This window comes from Heloderma suspectum, chromosome 2 (assembly GCF_057233095.1).
Source record: "Heloderma suspectum isolate Gila_16-S chromosome 2, 16-S_ref, whole genome shotgun sequence".
NCBI lineage: Eukaryota > Metazoa > Chordata > Lepidosauria > Squamata > Helodermatidae > Heloderma > Heloderma suspectum.
The window spans coordinates 154,503,773-154,526,752 of NC_139459.1; the positions used below are offsets into that span (position 1 = coordinate 154,503,773).

General features: G+C 45.7%; 1 protein-coding gene across 1 annotated transcript in view; it reads left to right on the top strand.

Annotated features, from left to right (window-relative positions):
• SPAG17 (sperm associated antigen 17) overlaps positions 1-22,980 on the top strand; it is a 265,350-nt gene that overhangs the window by 133,309 nt on the left and 109,061 nt on the right. Inside the window, exons 23-26 of the mRNA XM_084835270.1 lie at positions 9,455-9,568; positions 10,230-10,453; positions 11,071-11,188; positions 13,714-14,129. Of these exons, the coding sequence (XP_084691396.1) occupies positions 9,455-9,568; positions 10,230-10,453; positions 11,071-11,188; positions 13,714-14,129 (872 nt within the window). The remainder of the gene's footprint in view (positions 1-9,454; positions 9,569-10,229; positions 10,454-11,070; positions 11,189-13,713; positions 14,130-22,980) is intronic.

The following is a 22,980-nucleotide window of genomic DNA, read 5'->3' on the forward strand; positions in this document are numbered from 1 at the left end:
GAGAAGCTTTCAGTGGCTGCATTCCAGTGGTGGGCAGGGCTGGAGGCCAAAGGGGGGGGGGATATCAGCATATTTTAGCTTAAAGCTCTTACTGCCAGTAGTGAAGCCTCAGGAGAGGCATTTCAACCTATTAGAATGGGGAAAAATGGCACAAAAGTTGGAAAACTACAAAACAATTGATGATGGGGGAAAACATGGACATCCAGGGAACCCCAGAGGGCTGGATTGAGACCCCAGGCCTGAAGTTCTGCATCCCTGGTTTAGCTCTTGAGAAGGTTATATGAGCTTGCATGCTATCCTTTCCCTCTTCTCTCTCAGACCCATTACAGAAAAGGGAGGCAAACTTTGTGGGCTCAAGGGCACGTTTGAGAAAGTGTCAAGGGCACCACCATCAAACTGGCTTCTCTCTCTCATATGTATGCATGTATGTGTGTGTGTGCGCACGTGCATGCACGCACACATACACACTGACTCCCCACCTCAGCGCTTTCCATCAAATTAATCTGAAGCACAAATCCATATGAATCCTCATGATTTTTGCATGGGATCTCCCCAGAAGCACCACCAAATCACTGAACACATCTGTAGATATAGATGAGACCTATGATTTGAACCTGGATTAGGGGGAGCCTCTGGACAAATCATAAGGATCCATGAGCCATCATACAACAGATCTGCCATGGTTGGTGTGGGGAGGCAGCCAATGATGGGGTTAGAAACTGAACAAGCACACAAACACAAACAGAGACGATGACAGGAGGCTCCTGGACATGCTTGATAAGAAATCTTTTGATTAACCCATTTTGCCCTTTGAAGGGGGAGGGGGGAGAGGTAAGGCAGCCACAGATACTAGACTTCGCTGCAACAAGCAGCAGAGAGGAAGTACTGGGTGGGAGACAGGGGTGGGGAGAAGGGGTGAAGGGGATCAGGAAGGGAAGCCAAGGTGTGTGTGTGTGTGTGTGTGTGTGTGTGTGTGTGCGTGCACGCTCAGCCTCACTGATTTAGCTGGGGAGAGGAGCAGCTGCAAAGGCATCCCTCCACCTACTCAACCCTCTCTGGCAAGCCATTTTTGATAGAGTCCCCATGCCCACCCCTGAACACAGAAGCAACTCAGGATGGAAGTGGAGCAGTTTGCTGCTCTCCCTCCCCATTTGCCAAGAAGTTTTGAAGACAAGGAATGGTTGGAGGACAGAAATGCAAGCAAGAACTGCAAAGATGCACATGATACACACACACTCCTTCCTGGCTAACAAGGCATTCGCCCCAATGGCATTTGAGAGAGACACAAGACATGTTATGGGGAATAACCCAAGACCCCTCCACTCCAGCTGCCTTCTGCCCATCCACCCCAGCAATGCTTGCCTCCTCCTGCAGTTACTGCTATCACCAGGAGGCTGTTCTCATAGAATCATAGAATAGTAGGGTTGGAAGAGGCCTACAAGGCCATCGAGTCCAACCCCCTGCTCCATGCAGGAATCCAAGTCAGAGCATCCCTGACAGATGGCTGTCCAGCCTCGTCTTGAACGCCTCCAGTGTGGGAGAGCCCGCTACCTCCCTAGGTCATTGGTTCCATTGTCGTATTGCTCTAACAGTCAGTACGTTTTTCCGGATGTTCAGCCGGAATGTGGCTTCCTGTAACTTGAGCCCATTATTCCATCTCTTGTACTCTGGGATGATTGAAAAGAGATCCTGGCCTTCCTGTCTGGGACAACCTTTCCAGTACTTCAAGAGTGCTATCATGTCTCCCCTCAGTCTTCTATTCTCAAGGTTAAACATGCCCAGTTCTTTCAGTCTCTCTTCATAGGGCTTTGTTTCCAGTCCCCTGATCATCTTTGTAGCCCTCCTCTGAACCCTGCATCCTTCTTAAAGTGTGGTGCCCAGAACTGGACACAGTACTCCAGATGAGGCCTAACCAGTGCTGAGTAGAGGGGAACTAGTACTTCCCGGGATTTGGAAACTATGAAAGACAGATACTGAAGCTGAAGCTCAAATACTTTGGCCACCTAATGTGAAGAGAAAACTCACTGGAAAAGACCCTGATGCTGGGAAAGATTGAAGGCAAAAGGAGGAGGGGACGGTAGAGGATGAGATGGCTAGATAGCATCACCGATGCAATGAATATGAACTTGAGCACACTCCGGGAGAGAGTGGAGGACAGGAAGGCCTGGTGTGCTATGGTCCATGGGGTCACGAAGAGTCGGACACGACTTAACGACAACAACAACAACAAAAGAGCATTTGCCTTATTTGCAGCCACATCACATTGTTGGTTCATATTCAGCTTGTGATCTCCAACAATTCCAAGATCCTTCTCATGTGTAGTGTTGTTGAGCCACGTATCCCCCATCTTGCGGCAAATTTGTAGTGCTGACCTGTCATCTGTGGCACATAACATCGTGGCCATCCGACAGCCACCCCAGAGCTTTCAGCGGAAAAATCAGAGTTTCAGAGACTAGTTATATTCTCATTGATTATTGATAATTCTCTTTCTCCTCGCTTCTAGTGCTGTGTGCTCTTGTGAAATACAGATTTCAGTTTACCCAGGACCACTCAGTTGATCAGGCTGAGAGGTTTGAGATCTTATGAAGTGAAGAAGAACATGCACACAGCCAAAGTAGATGAAAGAAAAGGAGATTTATTGAAATAAAAGAAATAAGCAGAAGTAGAACTTCCCCAGGGAGTTGCATGCTCTCTGAGGCTTAAGAGGTTGTACGCCTCCTAGGTACAAACATAATTACAAAGAAATCTCAAAGAGTTTCAGGCTCTCTGAGGCTTAAGAGGTTGCGCGCCTCTTAGGCAAGAGCTTAACACAAAACAGTCCTCAAGAAGTTGTGCCGTTCTTGGTCAAAACTTAGTTACCCAAATGTGGTGCATTGAATGACTAAATATACAGTTAGTCCCTGTTTGTTGCTCAGCTCCAGATCGGTCTATACTGCAACAGGCCCACTAAGGCAACAGTGATACAGTGTCAGCCAGGCCCAAGCCTAAGCCTGCTGTCTTATATCCCAAAGTCAAACAGTTAAGTATGACAGAACAAAGATAACTGCGCCTTATCTAAGCCCCGAACAGTAAAATCCTTTCCCTGAATTCTACCCAACATATACTCACCACACGCTATCAAGTACTTGGCCAGAGTACTTAATACATGTCCCGTGGATCAAGGGTACTGTTGGTATGTGCACATACAAACGATTCAGATGCAACCACTACCCTCCTGAACAATGGAGAGCTTGGGGGTTTTATACCCTTTTTCCTCCGTTGGGGCCTATGACATCAAAGAGGGGTTCAGTATGTTCTTTGTTGATAATACATCATGTTCCCAATTCCCAGGATTGATGACTGTTGAAGACAGACTGGCATCTCCTTCCGACTCTGCAACATCTCTCAAGGTTGTTTCTGTGGTCATAACATGCTATCCTCCATTATCAGAACATCTGCAGACACCCCTCTTTTATTGGCCCATGTCCAACTTCTGTAACTGATACTTTGGCAATCTTCAGCACATACCAGAGCATCTCCATTTGGCCTTCCTGCAATAAAGCCATTCATTCTCCATTCACACCTCCCCTTCCTGACCTGGGCTAGAATACTTCATATGCACATGACATGGAATGGTTAAAAGCTAACCTTTGTACATTTCATGATGTTCTCAATGGACACTTAAATGTTTTGGATTATAGGGTAAGTTCAGGATGTTTACAATTCATGTTACATTCAGGGTCAAACTTTGCATTCTGTTTGCTTTACACCACGTTTGTTACATTTCAAAAGAGGACAAAAGATCATTGTGGCACCTGAAGTCTACAAGGTTATCTTCTAGGAGCAGGGAGAGAAGTTATAGAGGGAAGCAATCTTTATTCACAATAATCAAGTAAAGGTGGATTTAAGAAATGAGAGAAATTAATAAAAGTGATAAGATATTAAAAGTAAGATATAAACTTACCTATTTAAGGGAAATATATGTGGATGTAAGGAGATCTAGGGAAGAAAACATGAAAAAATAGGAAAAATAAAATCACACTGTGTCACTCTATCTTCCACATTTACTTTGGCGCAGTAGCTCAGCACCAGGGGTGTGTCTTTCACCTGTCTGGGACCTTGTTGAGCCCAGTCAAGGGGTGTTTCCTCTGCCCATTCAGAAAAGTATCACCAAGCAGTGCTATCCCTCGATATAGAAATAAATAAATAAATATAGTGCATTTACAAATCCAGGCTCCTTCCCAAGCTGCAAACAGGATTTCATCACCTTTCATGCAACAGTTCCCACACAGCAGAGGTTTCATACATGGTAAATGAAGGGAGATCATACAGGGCAAAGCAAACCAGAGCAATCCCCCCTCCATTCTATGCATGTTTACTTGGAAGCATTTAAAGGGTTAAAAGCTAAGTTTAGAAACCTGCCCTAAAGCGATCTTTCACTTCTCTGTGAAATCCCTATCTCAGTGCTGTAGTTATTTGATCAAAGAATTTCTGTTGTTTTGTAAAGTTGCAGTACCTTCAAGATTATGGGAGCATCTCATCTCATTGTGAGCAGGGAGAAGGAGAAAGGGCGGGCTGGGTAGAAAAAGGGAGATGTTGGCTTCTCAAGGCAAAAGTGCACACATTGGGGGAAAAGGGGGCGATAATGTAGCAGGGAGGAGCGTTCAGAATTGTGAATTAGTTGCTCTATATTCACAGTAGTGTAACAGTAGAAAGGGGAACCTGGACAGGGGTGGGAAACAAGCCTCTCTCATTGGTTGAGCTGAGCAGCCCTTGCCAGTCTGATCATGTTCAGTTCTACTCCCCCCACCCCACCTGGACATATGTTCCTTTTTAAGTACTATACACTCGGCTTTTCTTGCTTTGTGTGTCCCTGATGGACCAAAGTCGATATCATGAAAATCTGGGTAATCATCCAATGCACTTCTCATTCCATTGTTGTGAAGCTCCCCCTGCCCCCGAGCATGCAATTAGCAAATTGCTCCCTCCTCCCTTCTGCTCACCCAAGCAGCCTCAAGAGAGGCTCTCCTTACTGCTGTCTGCAACAGCCAGCATGCAGCATGCAAAGGAGGAATAACCCCCTGCCCCTTGCTCTGGCTGCATTCCTCTGTTCCACCCATCCCAGCTTATGCTAACACCACTCAGCGCGAGGTGTGCTGAGCAGGCAATGATCCCCTTAGGTTGGTCTGCCTACCTCCATGCAGCCCCAGTAACACCCCAGGGAATGTTTTCCTGTCTCTTCTCAAGCTCTCCATTTCAGCCACACCATGTGCCTGCTCAGTCCCGCAAACACACCAGCAAGGAAGCAGAAAGCAATGTACAGGAAATGGAAACAGGGATGAGCCTTTCCCTTGCACACTATGCATCCTTTCCCTTGAGTGACACTTTCAGGTTGGGAGACAAAGGGGGCAGTGGTCATGAGTTGAGGGGAGCACGAGGGCCTTGGTGGGTGCCAGTATTTATATGTGTACAGGCACACTCTCCTGTTCCGGCCAAGATGATGTTATCTAAGCAAATCTAACAGTGAGGGACTAAGCATAAACAGAGTGCAACAAAAATTAACCAAGAACAATATGAAAGATTTCCCAGATTACCTATGGATAAAAATACATTTTACTACAGGCAGAGTTACACATTCTAGGATAGCCTCTTCTGTTAAGGGAGAAGCAGAAATTAATTATTTCCGGACGTTTTTGTCTTTTGAATTTTCTGGATAAACTTTAGTGACATAACATTCCCAATACTCTTAACTTCATACTTGTATTTCTCTGTAACACAGTTAGTTGTTCAGCAATTAATTCCATTTTGGAATTTATATATAGGTTTTCATAATACTAACCAAATCTCCCTTTCAGCCAGTCAGAATAGTTCCATTATATATGATGCCCATCAATGTACTCTTTTTGGTGGCAGTAGTATCCTCTTGAAGGAATCTTGTGGCAGTTGAAAGACTAACAAATGTATTATGGCATAAGCTTTTGTGGACTAGAGTCCATTTCATCAGATGTGTAAAGTGTTATCCTAGGTTTGGCAGGTTTCCTCTCTACATGGTTGTAGAGGGAAATACAAGCAGCAAGGTCAGAGGGAAATGAAATGCAAGAAGTACAAACAGTGACAATTACATTAAATCTTATTTAAATTTATGTAAAATTGTTAAAATGACCATTGTTAAAGCAGTGGTCATGGTAACACAAACATCCTGGTAAACTAATTAACCCCTGTAATGGGATAAAAACTCATCATCTCGATTCAGACTACAGGTGACAGAATTGAACTTCTTGCTGGAGTTTCCATTGTTCATATGTTGAAGAATGTCCACTTTAAGGCAAGATTAGGTAACCTGATGCTCTCCAGGTGTTTTGGACTACAACTGACCAATGCAATGTCTGTGCTGGTTTTATGGGATCAGTTTCAGTTGCTGTAGTCCAAGAATGTGGAAAGTGCTCATAGCTGTAAGGCCAACCACTTGCTCTCTCAACCCCTGCCCATTATGGCTTATTAATACTAGCCCGGGGGCTGGCTGGGCCCAGAGTGTGGTGAATGCATTGTTGCATAAGGGGTGTGCCAACCACACTTAAAAAGGTAGGGATGGCGGAGAGTTCCGCCACGAACTCCAATGAGTCCAACTTCTTTAGAATCCGGCCCCCCGGAGTCCGTGGTGGAACGGACCACTCACCTCTGCCACTCTGCGAAGTTTGCACCAGCTGGATCCTACCTGCCACTGCCGGGTTCGGGTCCGTCCGCTGCTAGACTGTGGATGCAAACGGCGATAGGCTACGTAAAGATTTACATAGCCCATCACGGCAAAGAGCAGGGACGCAATCCAGCAGTCCAGCAGTGGCTGGGGAGGATTCCGGGGGAAGGAACAGATCGCCTCTCCCCCTCGCAGACCCCCCGGCGGACTCGAGTAGGAGGGGTTCGCACACCCCTATAAAAAGGTAGTGGTGTGGCCACTCCTGAAGAAGCTCACTCTGGATCCAGAAGTTTTGGACAACTATTGCACAGTTGTTAATACCCCCTCATTGGGGAATTAAGGTACTTGAGAGAGTAGTGGCAGTCCAGCTCCAAGCACTCTTGGGCTCTCTTCACACCTGGCATTTTATTCCACTACAAACTGGTCCTTTTCGTTCCTGATCCTTTCCGGGATTTAGACTGGCCCTGTAAACAGGCATCTCTCATAGCATGTCCCTCTGCATTATATCTTTTCATGGCTGGGCTGAGCTGCACGGAAGAATCAGGACAGAAGGGGGCTGCTGGCTCCATACCCCCTCCTCTCCCCTGATCATTGGTTCCTGTAACATGATTGATGGCTCTGCCCCATCCCTCCACTCCTCCACAGCAAGAGGTAGTCAGAAGTGATCTGGATAGCAGGCTATGGGAGCTGATCCCCTCCTTCCTCTGAGGGAGTGAGAGTCTTCTCTGTGGCTGACCCCGAGGTTGCAGGCGCTGCTGCTCCTTCTCTGCTAAATATGTCAGTGTGTGATGGAATTAAATGCAGTATATTGCTTTCACTACTGAGTTTGAAGGGTATACTGATTTCTGGGTTCCCAACTACAGAAGTAAGAAATCCACAAACGGACTTGTATACAGTCAATACACCAAGCCATCCCTGGCAGCCCCCAACCACTTCACAGGGTGTAAGGCCCCAGGCCTGAACCAAGCTATTAGTAGTTTTAGAGGGGCTTAGATGATCCATAATGCTCTCTGACTTTGGTCAAGTTGGCTACTGTTTTCCCTAACAGGCCTCTTGATTTACAAGGATGAGTCAAAGGTCGATAGTGCAGCCTCAGCACATTCCATACTAATGAGCTAGAGGGTCTTATCAGGATGCCCCTGGGAAGTGAAGTTTGTTTGCCTTAAAGCTGCAGGTGTCTGTGGTGGAAAAGTTTTGATTGTTTCCCTTCTGACCAAGCACTGTTAGTCTATGCTGGGAATGAACACTAATTAACGCTTGCTGTTGTCATGCTACCTCACTGCTAACATGTATGGTGTAAAACCCATTTTACCCCATGGCTCTGGGTTCAGAGAAGGTGTCTGATCAAACCATTGGGTACTCCTGTGGGCTGTAAACTACTCAATAAAGTACTCCTTGTAAGTAAACCTGGATCTGATTTATCACTATCTTGGCACCTCTAAATTAAGAGTTTGAAGCCTCCTGCAGGGGCAATACAATAATATGTCTAATGAAGGGGACAGCTTCATTAGACCCAGCTTGCTCCCCGCCTCCCATGCTGTTGTTGCTCTTCCCCTTATTCTGGCTTCCCAATGACCCTGCAAGGTAGGCTAGAAGAAGAGGTAGTGGCTGGCTAGGTGGGAGGGTGTACTATGGAAAACCACCTCAACATTACTGCCTTATCTAAAACAACTCCACACCCCAAAAGGAAACTATTAAAAAATGACCATTCCAACCTCTGCATGATGACTTTATTAAGGGGAGGAGAAAAGGCACTTTTAATACCCATTGAAATCATAACTGTCAAGCCTTTCTCCTTCGTGGCTGAGAAGGGAGACTTCCCCACCCACCCTGGGAGGAAAAAAGCCCATCAGTCTGGTGAGCAAACGGGAGAAGAAGCAGTCAGTGAAGTCAATGGGAGGGGGAGGTTCCAAGTAAATGCACTGAAGGGGATGGGAGACCTTAAGACTGCTACTCTAAGTAGACTTACAATGCACTCCTATGCATGCCTACTCAGAAGCAAGCCACACAGATTTCAATGGCACTTACTCCCAGAAAGGAAAGCCTTACAGCCAATGAATTTACTCAGAAGTAAGCATTGCTGTGTTCAAGGGGATCTCGAAGCCCATAGTGGAATGGAAGAGAGGCAGAAACAGTCACTGAAAGCCCAGTCAGTGACCTGCCCCCCTTTCCCACCAATTTGTTGTCATGACAATGTTATTCAACACCCCCTAGCACATAACTACACAAAGTGGGACAAAGCGCTAAAGGGGAAATACACAGCAGGGAGGAAATGGCGATTTCAGTCGCAAGCACAGAAAGTGCCTGGTTTTCCCCGTTCTCAGATAACACGGAAAGAGGTAGTGGAAATTGTTAGATGGCAGCAGGACAGCAGGGGTGCCATCTAAAGCTCCCGTGTTTTCTTTCCTCTGCTGTGACAGATAAGAACTGAGTGGGAAGGCGAGAGTTGAAACTAGCAGCATGCACAGAGGATAGGGGGGCTGGCTCCTGTCAAAACTCTGCTCAACTTTAGAATGTTCTGAATGTTGCTCTGCACAAGCACAGCACCCAAATGTATGAGTTCACAGATGACCACTTGAAGAACTAGAGTTACAGGCAAGCAACCTTTCTTTCTGAGGTGGGAGGAGGTTGCCTAATTTAGATTACTCTGAAGTGTTGTCTATGAAAAGCCAAGGGTTAATATACATATGTATGAATGATTGTGGATTGAATAATAGAATAGTTATAAGTAAACAATTCTTTAAAAATATTTAAATACAAATGTACATTCTTCTTCTTTAGAAAAACCAGTACATCAAGACAAAGCTGTGAGCAAATTTGGATCGTTTTCAGCAACTTTAGAAAATGAAATCCACCTTTCTTTTAGTTGCTATGGAGCTTCAGGAAAAGCAGCAGGTAGAACAAGCAAAAGGAAGGAAATAGTTGAATTCAGTTTGTAAGATCTTTGTCACATCTGTTTAGTTCTATACTGTGTTATACTGAAACTCAATTTTCACAATAGGTATTACCTCATGTGGAAAATTTTCAGTAACTTGGATTATTTTGTTAAATGTAACTTAGAATTCAAATTTCAAAATACATAGAGGTCCTCCTGAGAAATGTCTTCTTGTTTTCTATACCTATGCACCCAGCTGGCTCTATACAACTGTTGCTCCCAGCCAGCTTGGCTCTTCCATCTGAACAACTTACCCCACAGCATAAATGCCTTGCCCGCTTTGTCTGCTTAATCTGGAACCTGACTACATCTTCTGCCTCTGCTCTGCGTTTGGACCTCTGTCAGCCCACACCAGAACTGGATCCTTAACTGCAGCCAGTCTTGGAGGTTGGCTAAAGCCTGACACATATGTCCAGATTGTAACTGGTGAGGCAGAACATGAGCACAGCATCACCTTAGATGCCCAATTGCTGTATTTCAGATCACTTATTTTGTCTTTGAACAAACAAATAAAACATAAAATATTCTTGCAAGTTCTCTCAAAGATGCAAAAACATTTACCTGCATGTATGTGGTGTTCTTCTGTTTCATCCATATAAACCATTCCCCACCCCTCTGCAGATGAAAAGGATCCTGATTTAGCAATCATTTTGTCTATCCCTTCTGTAAATGTGCCTACTTCGACTCTTGTTACTTCGGCTGTTTCTGCTGCTACCGTTTCTACTGCGGGAAAGGCCAAACCTGGTAAAGAAAAATCACCCAAATCCATACCATCTGCCAAAGTGAGCTCCCGTCTCACAGTGACTGGATCACCAGAAGACTCTTCAAAGCAAGAAGAGAAAAAGGTGTAGGATTATTTCCTAAGAAATACGGTATCTCATCCCTAAGGAACTGTATAATTGTCATAGTATACAGAATGATGATCACTAATGTGGCCATATAGCTGCATCTTGTGCAGGGCAAACAGTATAATTCTGTCTCCTTTTGGAGTATGTCAACTACAGTTCCATTCTTCTTGAGTGCAGGAGAGCCTCCTCCTATCCACTTCTAAGGCAGAGCTATGGTTATTTTCCAAACAGAGGAGCTCCCAACCTCTGCGTAAGCATTGCCTGGAACAACATGGGAAGAAATTCTTTTTGGAATTGTATAGCATACCCAACTACCATGTGAATACAGGGTTTGTACCTAATTTGACAACTGCTAAAAGAGAAGGAGTGTCAAAGGGATCAAAACTATGGAAATACATTGTCTTCAGAATAGTTAAGTACCTCTGCTAACTCCACTTTAAAACTAATGTAACATGGGCAAAGAAATGTAAGCAAAAATGTTTTCAAAGAAATTATTTGCATAGTAAAATGATATGTGAATGCAGTTGTAACAGTCTGTTAAATTATGGAGAGCTAGATATTTTTTACAAATGCTTGTAAAGGCATGCTGTTTCTGTGTCTCTTCCATTCTCTAGATAGAAACAGATGAGCCAGTCCTATCACAAGCTATTCCAGATGCCCATGTTTTCAATAGTTTGAATGTATCCTGTCCCAATGGATTGGTACTGACCTTTCTTGGTCAAATGTTCACAGGTTGGTTCTGTGCATTATTATGTTAATGCAACATTATTTTGCAGAAGCCTTGGTGCTTTTGGTGGGTATAAAATTAGAATCCAGCTAAGAAGGAGTTTAAAAATGTCCTTAATACATTCTGTGATCAATAGGAATCCTTGATTATTCATGTTTGTCAGAGGATTTAGGCCAGAGAGAGGAAGAAAATTCACCTCCACCCCATATCATTGCCAGGGTGAATTCTTCTATGTGCCAATTTATGGAGTGGGATACAAGGACCCACTAGTCACTGCCAGGGCTCCTGAGCCACTCAGGGCTCCTGGTTGAGGGGGAAGGCATAGGGTATGGTTACTCCTGCTACAGTAGGAGTACCCATGCCCTATGCCTTCGCCCTTTGCAGAGACAATGGGCACAGGTATCAAGAAAGATGTGGAAAGAAGAGCAGGCAAGAGGGAAGTTTGCTAATGGGGCACAGATAATTGTGCCACTCTTTTGTGGGTGCTCCTGTAATGTTTAAATTAGGGATGTACGAAAGTGACTTAACTTTCCGCGGATTATGTTGATGGTGGGGGGGCGGCGTTCCGTCCCTCCCCCCTGAATCCTGGCCGGCCGGCTGGCTGTGCTCTGCAGCGATTCTGCAGAGCCACCGGCCGGCTCCGCCAGCAGCCGGACATCCGGCCGCTGGCTAGCAGGGACGCAAATGTTTACGTAGCCTATCACGGCTGATTAAAAAACAACAACAACAAACGCGCGTAGCGTCTACACTATTTGCGTTCCCCTTATTTTTGCCGTCTTAGTCTACGTAAATGTTTACTAAGACATGCCAAAATAAGGAACACAAATGACGGCGGTCATGGCCGCTGCCATTTGCATACGCACGTTTTTTTTTTAAGTCAGCCATGATAGGCTACGTAAAGATTTACGTAGCCTATCACGGTGTTTTTTTAAAACCTAGCTGTGATAGGCTACGTAAATCTTTACATAGCCTATCATGTTTTTTTGTTTTGTTTTTTAACCTGGAAATGGCGGCGGCGGCAGAGCTGCCGCCGGAGCCACTGCCGCCGCCGCTAGGAAGATCCGCCCAAGGTAAGTCTCGTCCCGGGGGGCAGGGGGTGGCGGGCCGTTCCGCCACCGATTTCGGGGGGCCGAATGTGCTGGCATTCGGCCTCCCCGAGATCTGTGGCGGAACTTTCGTACATCCCTAGTTTAAATGCTCACAATCACATGGCGATCATGTAGGTTTTTCTGTCAGAACTGACATGCCCAGAGGTGCTGATTCCATGAGAAAGACTCATATGATCAGCCTTATCCGGATGGTTCTGGTCTTCAGATGTTGCAACAGTACCATAAGATGAACCCAGAGAAAAGCAACTAGTGTAATCTTTTAAAAGGCACCAACATTTTTCTGTAGGGCACGAATTACAACCTGTAGAATCACTTGAGTGGCACAAGGTAGTGTGGGCTCCCTGCCACCTCCAGACACATACTCATATTATCCCATCAACATGGGAGCCATAACAGTGCCACTCCTTTCCATGGCACCAGAGTAATGTGTGATGCCATGGACCATGTAGCAGGAGCCCACATAGACTCTTTTTGTGCTGTTCAGGGCCTCTCAGCACATGAAGGAGCGGCACGGCTGTGGCACCTACATAATTGTGAAAACATGAGTCACAGGAGTTTCAGAAAGAAGGGACAACGTGAATGAATAGATGCAGAAACATCCTTAGTCCACAATATGTAGTTGTAGGACAAACAGAGAAATAACACATAATTTCTAAGAGACTATCGTAACACCAGGATCCAGGACAGGATCTGATATCAGCAATACAGGCATAAGGGGAAGAACACTCTAATAAAGTTCTGGGTGGATTTTGCCAATCTCCCAGCCTGGATAGTGTAACATATAATTCTGAATGGAATGCGCCTAAATGAAATTAGATGATAAAACTTGAGCTGTTTAAGTACTAATTTTCAGGGCCAAAATAGATACGACTGCAACTCTGTTTAAACTTAGAACTGCTCCAGTCATGTAGAAAGAGGGGGATAGGGGCCTGATTTTAAAAGCAAAAGGGGTGTGTAGATAAGGAATGTAGAACCTTCCCCTTCCCCATGGCTTGCCTTCCCCAGCTGTGCTTTCCAAATACTTTTCCTCAGCCAAACTCCACTGCTGGAAATTTGCATGGTTTGGGGTTATGTAGAGGTAAACTGTGAGTGCTGGGGGGGTTCTGCCCTTCTTACTTACATGTCTCTTTTGCTTTTAAAATCACCCCCCCCACACACACACACACACGTACTTTTCCCTTTCTATGTGATTTGTGCAGTTGCATGCTTAAACCAGTGGAACTGCCCCCATCCACTTGGTTTGACCCTCACTCTAGGAAAATTAAGAATAAATTTGGGACAATATCTGTCTTGATGTCATTCATTTACCTGTACCAGTCTTGACATTTTTATACAGCAGTGAGCTCTACAGGGCTTCCTGTATGACTATTGCTGCAATAGTTATAACCTACTAATGGCTGTCATATTTTAATATGTGAAAGGTGAAGAAAAAGGATACAAGGCAAAGCATGATGATGAAGGAAGCAAAATAGATGAGACTAAACTGGATGAGGCCAAAGCGAATGAAATCAAAATGCAAGAGGCCAAGGTAGAACATGTCAAGGCCAAAGCAAATGGAGACAAAGCAGGTGAAACCAAAGCCACTGATGTATCTGCAGTAGACAGTACCATAAGGAATGAGGCCAATGAAGGCAAGACTGAGGTTGAAACAGAAGAGAACAATGTGGACAAGGCCAAGGAATCTACTTTTGAAATACTTATTAGGCAGAGCTATCCACAAAGAGTGAAGCATTCACAGATGCAGAAAACAGTGAAGAAGCCAGTAGAACAGGAAGTGTCTAGAGTTATTACCAGACAAGGGACTGTTGTAAAGTACATGTTGGATGGATCCACCCAGGTATATTAACAGAAGTCATTTGGCATTGGCTTAATTCAGTTTTATTATTTCTTTCCAGAAGTGCTGATTACCTGGAGTGCAAAATATCGGTCAAACAGAAATCTTTGTTAGCCCTAAACTCAGTTAATGACACTGCTGCCTCAACATTTGAACTGTGGTTTGGCGGGGGCGGGGATTCACTACCAGGAGGAGAGGGGGTGAGTAGGGGTGCACGAAAGCCACTTACCTGGTCTCGCAGCTTGCTTCGCGGTGGGGGGGAGGCGCTTCGCTGCTCCCCCCGAAGTTCAGGCCGGGGGGGGGAGGCTTCCCTCCTCGCCCGGCCGAAATTCAGGCCAGGGGGGAGGCTTCCCGCCTTGCCCAGCCAAAATTCAGGCCGGGGAGGAGGCGCCTTGCCTCGCCCAGCCGCGAAATAAAAAGTTAAAAACAAAAACAAAAACCGCCCCCGTGATAGGCTACGTGACAATTAACGTAGCCTATCATGGCTAGATCTGCAAAGTCAGCCGTGATAGGCTACGTTAATTGTCACGTAGCCTATCACGGGTGACTTTGCAGATCTAGCCGTGATAGGCTACGTTAATCGTCACGTAGCCTATCACGGGGGCGTTGTTTTTTTTTTACTTTTATTGGAATGGTGGCGGCGGCAGCCGGTCGAAAGACCGGCTGCCGCCTCTGCCCCTGTCGAAGACTTGCCGAACTGCCGCCGGGACCCGCCGCCGGGAGGGACATTCGGGAAAGGTAAGTCCCATCCCGGGGGGCGGAGAATTTCTCCCTGAAACTACTTCGGGGGGCCGAATATGTTGGCACTCGGCCCCCCGAAGTTTCGGGGAGAAATTCTCCCCCATCCCTAAGAGGGAGTGAATAATGTGATAGCCCACTCCTAGTCTCTCAACAGAATGTCTGTGGTGCTCCTATAACATTTAAAGAACATCATGTTTGAATGAGTTCAGCCCATGCAAACTCCCTTGCTTATGTGGTTGCAAGCCTTAAAATGTGATAGGAGCACCAAGAGATAAACCTACTGCAAAGTGCTTTTAAAGGTGCTTCTGTATCATTTAATTGCAGCTGGGTCACCTACTCAGTGCACTTAACATCTCTGCTGTAATTTGCATGTGCCTTCCATAACTTACCTACTTTTTGATTTCTGTTTTCATAGATTTTACGATTAGGCTACCACAAAGACCACAGTGGAAATGAGTGAACAGTGGTTTAATCTAATATTACATAAATAATCACTTCACTTCTTGTTCATTTAGTTTCATTTTAGCCTGTCCTTTTTAAGGGCTTAGTACAGGTAACAATACATTCAAAGCTTCTTTTCTTCTGTGTCACTTTACCCCTTGTGTGGTAAGGATTAGAAACTGAGATTTTCAGTGTACTGAATCTGTACAAGATATGATTGAAGAGATGTAGGGCGTACAGTACCCTGATTTATATGTTGATGGTAAGTATAGGGAACTGGTAACCTGAGGCCCTCAGCTTAGCCCCTTGGTCCTGCTGTGTTCTTATGCAGCTCGCCTGCTTTCTCTCATACAAGGACATACACTGATACTTAAAGAAAAGAGTTCTTTAACCCTTCTCTGCCCCATTATGAATAGAACCGAAAGCTTTGTAAGAGCTGCTGACTCCCATGTGCAAGCTAAAGCCTGGTCTACACATGCAGCAGAATGTGTATGGGATGAGATGGGAATGAGTTAGTAGAATGGTCTGTATGACTTTGGGTGGTGAATCACATTTTTGGATGCTCCCTTATGGAAAAACAAGCCCTGAAAGTAGAAAACTAGCATATATTTTTTAAAAAATATTTTTACACAGGAAAGTATTAAAAATGGCATCAAGGAACAAGTCAGTTCAAGGAGCTCAGACCTACCCCCCCACCTCACTTTAGAGGTTTCTAGGTGGTGTTGCTGCTTGGAACCTAGCAACTGCCAATTACCAGCAAGGGAAGACTGCTCCATCAAAGGCTGAGCAAGTTCCAGCTGCTCAGCCTCATTCCCTTGCCGCACAAGTCCTCAATAGGAATTGATGTCCAGGAGGCAATAGCCAAGGAGCAGCACTGAAGGATGATAACCAGGAAAAACTGCCTGAGTGATCCTGGCTCAACATGAAAACCACATTTTCTTCCCTCTTAAGTTCTGTTTAGGTGTCCATCTTCATGTGTTCCCCATCACATGAGGAAGAGCAGAGCCATTGCATCCCACCTCCCCCCATGTCCCTGCTGCCCTCCATACATTGAAGAGGAAAGGTCTGTAGTGGAGGGCCTGCTCTATGTGTGTAGGCTCCCACATGATTTGAAACCCTGTGTGGTGGGATCAGGGTTCTAAATTGTGCAGCACCCCTGTACATGTTGAGCAGGTTCCCTAATTCAGATTTTTCCTCCCAACATGTGGAGGGTGGGGGGGATGTGACAAGGTGGTGGTGGGGGAGTGAGTACATCCTTGTTCTTCATTCCATGGGGAATATGTGAATATGAAAGCTCAAACATGGCTTTAGACAAGATAACTTTGTGCTTAGGGGGAAGGCAGGCCAGGTAGGCAATGCCTACAGGTACCTTCTGAGCAGGCAGAACTTCTCCCTAGATTCCCACTCATCATCCTGCCTTATCATAGAATCACAGAGTTGAAAGAGGCCATTTACGCCATCATGTACAACCCCTGCTCAGTGCAGGAATCCAGTTTAAAGCATCCCTGACAGATGACTGCTCAGTCTCTGCTTGAATACTTCCAGTGATGGAGAGCCCACCACCTCCTTAGGTAGTTGGTTCCATTGACAGGCCATTTTTCCTGATGTTCAACTGAAATCCTGTAATTTGTGTCCTTCAGTCTTGGATGATAGAGAACAATTTGTGACCCTCTTCTGTGTGACAGCTCTTTAGGCACCTGAAAAGTTCTATCATATCCCACCTCAATCTTCTCTTCCCAAGGCTAGACATATCCAGTTCCTTCAATCTTTCCTCATAGGACTTAGTTTCTAATCCCCTGATCATCTTTGTTGCCCTTCTCTGAACTCATTCCAGTTTATCTGAATCCTTATTAAAGTGTTGTGTCCAGAACTGAACACAGTATTCCAGGTGAGGTCTGACCAGGGCAGAGTAGAGTGAAACTATTACTTCCCATGATTTTGAAGTAATACTTCTGTTGAAGTAACCTAAAATTGCATTTGCCTTTTTTGCAGCCACATCACACTGCTGACTCATATTCAGCCCGTAATTGACTTCAACTCCAAGGTTCTTTTCATACTTTCTATTGCCAAGCCAGGTATCCCCATTTTGTACATGTGGTTTTGATTTTTTCTTCAGTGAAGAACTTTGCGCTTGTCTTTGTTAAATTGTATTCTGCTACTTTCAGCCCAGGTCTCTAAAATATCAAGATCATTTTGAATGCTATTTCTGTGACATTAGCTATTCCACCCAATGTTGTGTAATTTGCAAATTTAATAAGCATTCCCCCCACCTCTTCCTCCAAGTCATTAATAAAAATGTTCAAGAGTACAGGGCCTAAAATAGCCCTGAGGTACCCCACTTGATACCTCCCTCCAGTTTGATGAAGAACCATTGACGAGCACTCTTTAAGTACGATTCTCCAGTCAGCTGTGGCTCGGCCTAGCAGTAATGTCTTCCAACGCACACTTAACTAGCTTGCTCTTCAAAATATCATGGGGTACTTGTCAAATGCCTTGCTGAAGTCAAGATATATTATGCCCACAGTATTTCCATGATCTGCTAGGGAAGTTACCTGATCGAAAAATGAAATAAGATTAGTCTGGCAGGACTTATTCTTCACAAATCCTTTCTGGTTTCTGGTTTCTAGTGATCATTGTGATCATTGCATTAGTGTCAAGGTACTTACAGATGGAGCGCTTCATAATCTACTTTAGAATCTTCCCAAGTATTGATGTCAGACTGAGTGGTCTATAATTCCCCAGATCTTCCTTTCTGCACTTTTTGAAGTTAGGGACAACATTTCCCCTTCTCCAGTCCTCCAGGATTTCTCAAAGATAATAGAGTTTCCAAGAGTCCATCCACTAGGTCCTTCAACACCCTAGGATGCAATTCATCTGGATCTGGGGACTTTAACTCATTTAAGGTACTTAGATATTCCCTGACCATCTCTCTGTCAACCTCAAGCTGCACTCCTACCTCTTTAGCCTGTTTGTCACATATGCCAGATGGAAGAAGACTGAGCCAAAATAGGAGCCGAGCAGTCCTGCCTTTTCTTTGTCACCTGTCAGCTTTTTGCCATCTTTGTTGCACAGCTGATCTACCATTCTCCTTTTACTTTAAGATATCTGAAGAAGCCTTTTTTTGTTATTCTTAACATTGCTTGCCAACCTCAGCTCAGAATATGTTTTAGCCTTTCTGACAGTATCTTTGCAATTCCGGGCTATGTGCTTCTTTAGTGACCTTTCCCTCCTTCCACCTCCTATATATGCCCTTTTTATTTTCAAATCATTGCTAAGCTTTTTGTATAGCCACATTGGCTTCTTCTGTTGTCTTCCATTTTTTCCCTTCATTGGGATTGTTTCTGGTTGATCCTTTAGTATCTACACCCGGCTTTTACTCTGGGGCGGGTGCGAGTTGAGGTGCCTCGTGATAGATAATGCAGTCACGACTTCGCAGCCATCCGTGTTTTCACCTGGAAAATGTGGAGTTCCAAGGAGTTGTTTAACTGCGATTTTTTGGGTTTGCTGTGGGTTTCCCCACAGTTGCGGGCCATCTGTTCCTTCCCCAAACCGACTTTGCATTTTGCAGTGGGCGTGTTGTAGGTGTGCATAGTGCCTGTGTCACTCTGTGATGCCCCTTTACTCCCCCCATTCCTACTCAGCTGTGCAGTTACAGAGGCACAGAGGGGCATTTTCATCTATTTAATCACACTTTCGCACAGTTTTGCAGCTTCGTATCTTTGTAATGGTTGTGGACTCAGTACCTGAGGGCCGGTGGCGGGGTCTTGGGGGAGGACCAACATTGCTCTGGCCACCATTTCAGAGTGATGGCTAGGCACGTGGCGCTCATGCTTGTGAGTGCGAGCCATTGCGAGAGTCTCGGGCTGGAGAACTGACAAACTGATGGTGTGGAAATGAAGGAGCACAAAACACCCACTTTTTCCTAAAAAGGGATGGAAAGACACAGCAGAGCCCCTCAGATACAAAACAGCCACTGAAGTGTCACACACCCACACTCACGGGACTGCACAGCTGCGCATTTCAGTAAAATGGCAAAAAAAAAAGCCCGGCGAGTCTGTAAGGGAAGCGTGCAGTACATTGCGAGTGTATCGCAGGGCATGCTGACTCAAAGCCACAATGTTGCGCAGTAGTGACGGGGTGGGGGGGTCAAAGCGGTGCCATATAGATGGGGCCTAGGAACTCTCATCCTCTTCCTTTTAGGTTTACCTGCCATGGAATCCCACTTCTCATTGCTCTGAGTTTATTAAAATCAGTTTTCCTGAAGTCCAAGGTACATGTTTAACTATACTCAGCTTTAGTTTTCCTTAAAATTAGGAACTCGAGTATTACATGGTCACTTTCACCTCATCTAACTCTTCCCTATTGGTCAGAATCAAGTAAAGGATGGCTGATTCCCTTGTTCCTCCCTCCACCTCTTGAAAAAGAAAGTTATCAGCAAGGCAAGTCAGGAATTTCCTGGAGAGACCCTGCTTGGCAGAGTTTGTCTCTCAACAGATGTCCAAGTAATTAAAGTTCCCAATTACTACTACTTCATGCTTATTTTTCTTCTTTTTAAGAATTTAATATACATACATGAATTTGTATATATCCATAGTAATGAATACATTTGGAATGCATATATATGAAAATGCAACTTTCTAGCAATTATACATACACTTTGATATCCAACTAAGTATCAGTTTGAAAGTGGCTTCTATATGCCACCCGTTCAAATGCTGAAAGTGTTGTAAGGTCCTCAGTCCATTGCATTATAGAAGGTAAGTGTTTATCCTTCCAACGTTGTAATATGCAAGCTGCATTGTACTTCCAGCAGTTAGCCAAAGCAGACAATCCCATATTAAAGAGATGTTTCATGTCCAATAGACATGAAAAAATTGTTTTTGCTGAATACCTGTGTGGTGTAGTGGCTAGAGTTTTGGACTGGGAGCCAGGAGATCTGGGTTCTAGACCCCACTTGGCCATGGAAGCTCATTGGGTGACTTTGGGCCAGTCACAGACTCTCAGCCCAACCTACCTCACAGGGTTCTTGTTGTGAGGCTAAAATGGAGAGTAGGAGGGTTATGCACGCCACCTTGGGTTCCTCAAAAGAGGAAAAAGAGTGATATAGAAATGTAATAAATAAATAAATAAATAAATAAATAAATATGATGCAGCCTAAGATCCATAGATGTGACAGATAGGGATGTCACAAGAGTCCAGGAAGGGGGTGGAGTCCCCCTCGCTCATGTATCCCTGACTGGGTCACTGAAACTATGTGCACACCCAGACCCGCTCGCTGAGCAGCCCCATGCCCGCGGGGAGTGGGTCCTCCATGTTCTCCCCTGCTTGCAAGGGGCAGAGAAAAAGTAGGAGGCATGACTCCTGCCTGGCAAGCTTCGGCTATTGGGCGGTCTAGAAATGAAATGAAATACATACATACATACATACATAAATAGCCTTGCCAAGCTGTGGCGGAGACAGGAGTAGGGGTTCACGAAAGTCACTTACCTGGTCTCGCAGCTTTTCGCAGTGGGGGGAGGTGCTTCGCGGCTGTCCCCCCGAAGTTCAGGCCGGGGGGGGGAGGCTTCCCGCCTCGCCCCGGCCAAAATTCAGGCCGGGGAGGAGGCTTCCCGCCTCGCCCGGCTGAAATTCAGGCCGGGGAGGAGGCGCCTCGCCTCGCCTGGCCGCGAAATAAAAAGTTAAAAAAAAAAAGCCCCCGTGATAGGCTACGTGACGATTAACGTAGCCTATCACGGCTAGATTTGCAAAGTCAGCCGTGATAGGCTACGTAAATCTTTACGTAGACTACGGTGAGAATAAGGGCAACGCAAATAGCGTTGCCCTTATTTTCGCCGTAGTCTACATAATCTTTACGTAGACTACAGCGACCAAATAAGGAACGCGAATGGCGGCTCCCTATGGGGGCCGCCATTTGTGTACGCGTTTTTTTTTTTAAAGTCACCCGTGATAGGCTACGTGACGATTTACGTAGCCTACCACGGCTGACTTTGCAAATCTAGCCGTGATAGGCTACGTTAATCGTCACGTAGCCTATCACGGGGGCGTGTTTTTTTTTTTTAGTTTTATTGGAATGGCAGCGGCGGCAGCCTGTCGAAAGATCGGCTGCCGCCCCCGCCCCTGACGAAGACCCGACGAACCGTCGCTGGGACCCGCTGCCGGGAGGGACATTCGGGAAAGGTAAGTCCCGTCCCGGGGGGTGTGTGCGGGGTGTGTGTGTGTGTGGAGAATTTCTCCCCGAAACTTCTTTGGGGGGCCGAACACGTTGGCGCTCGGCCCCTTGAAGTTTCGGGGAGAAATTCTCCGCCAACCCTAGACAGGAGTCACCCTTAACCCCTTGTTCTCCCCCGATGGGGACTCTAGCAACCACCATTGTGCACAGCAGTGGCAGCTCCAGAACTTCCGTATTTTTAATGTTGGGTAAATGATGCCTTTATGCCCACCAATTACTCAACATTAAAAATATGGAAGTTCCAGAGCCACCATTGTTGCACACAACGGTGGCTTGCTACAAAGGCGGGTGGCCCTGCGGCTTCTTCAGGTGCTTGCGGGGCCGTTTAGAAGTTCACACAGCTCCACAAGCAGGGGCAGGCGGTGGCAGCGGCTTGGCAAGAATCCAAGGAAGCTGGGCTCCGTTGAGTTCATCCCACCCTACTGACAGGTATAGTTGCCAAAGTGGTGATCCACCGATTAGATAGAATGGGAACCTCCAATTCCCTATTCCATTCCTGATTAAAACGCTGTATTATCATATTTATTCACCAATAATAAGTATTTATAGACATGGATTGTGGGTCTCTTCCCTTTGACCAGCCTCAATAAGTACTTCCAATAATGATGGAGTCTCTGATGCTACATCTATAATATAACTAAACTTTTGCCTGCTAAACTATTAACCTTTTGCTTGAAACTGACCAACACACACACACAATTTAACCCCGTAATAAAACAAGGCCAAACTAAATACAAAAATGGAGGACAGTTCTGTTCTTTCACACATACAAACATAAAACAAAAAAGAGAAAGGAAGAAAAACTGGAAAAGTAGAAAATTAGTAAGAACACATCCAGAAACCAGAGGCCTTCTTCCTCTCTCTACCTTCAGCCTAGTCAGTCAGGGAAGGGATGTGGAGGCTGCACTACTCAAGCATTTCTCCATGGAGTGCAGCATGGGGGATCCAAACACACACCTTTGTCAGGATTCGGTTCCACAACCCCTCCGCAGGGTTGGAGGACCCATTAAAATGGTCCGCCCCAGGCATCTTATGGATCCAAATGGATTCCTGAACGCGCTTGGGGATTCTCTGGGGCACGCCAACGGCCACTCGGTCGAGACCCTGGTGGGTGGCTGGAATGCCGCAATCACTGGGGCATTAGATCAGGTGGCTCCGAAACACCCTCTCCCCCTGAACAGGGCTCGGACTGCACCATGGTTCAATCAGTGGTTATGAGCTCTGAAACAGGAGATGAGACAGCTAGAGCGCCGGTGGCGGAGGTCTCGCTCCAAAGACGATCAGACACGGGCTAGAGCTGTATCTTCAGCCTATCACGTGGCAGTGAAGGCAGCAAAAAAGGAATATTATGCTGCCTCCATCGCGTCTGCAGGGTGCTGTCCCAGGAGGCTGTTCCAAGTGGTCCGGAGCCTGGTCGGTCCTGTGGCTCCTGAACCACTGGAG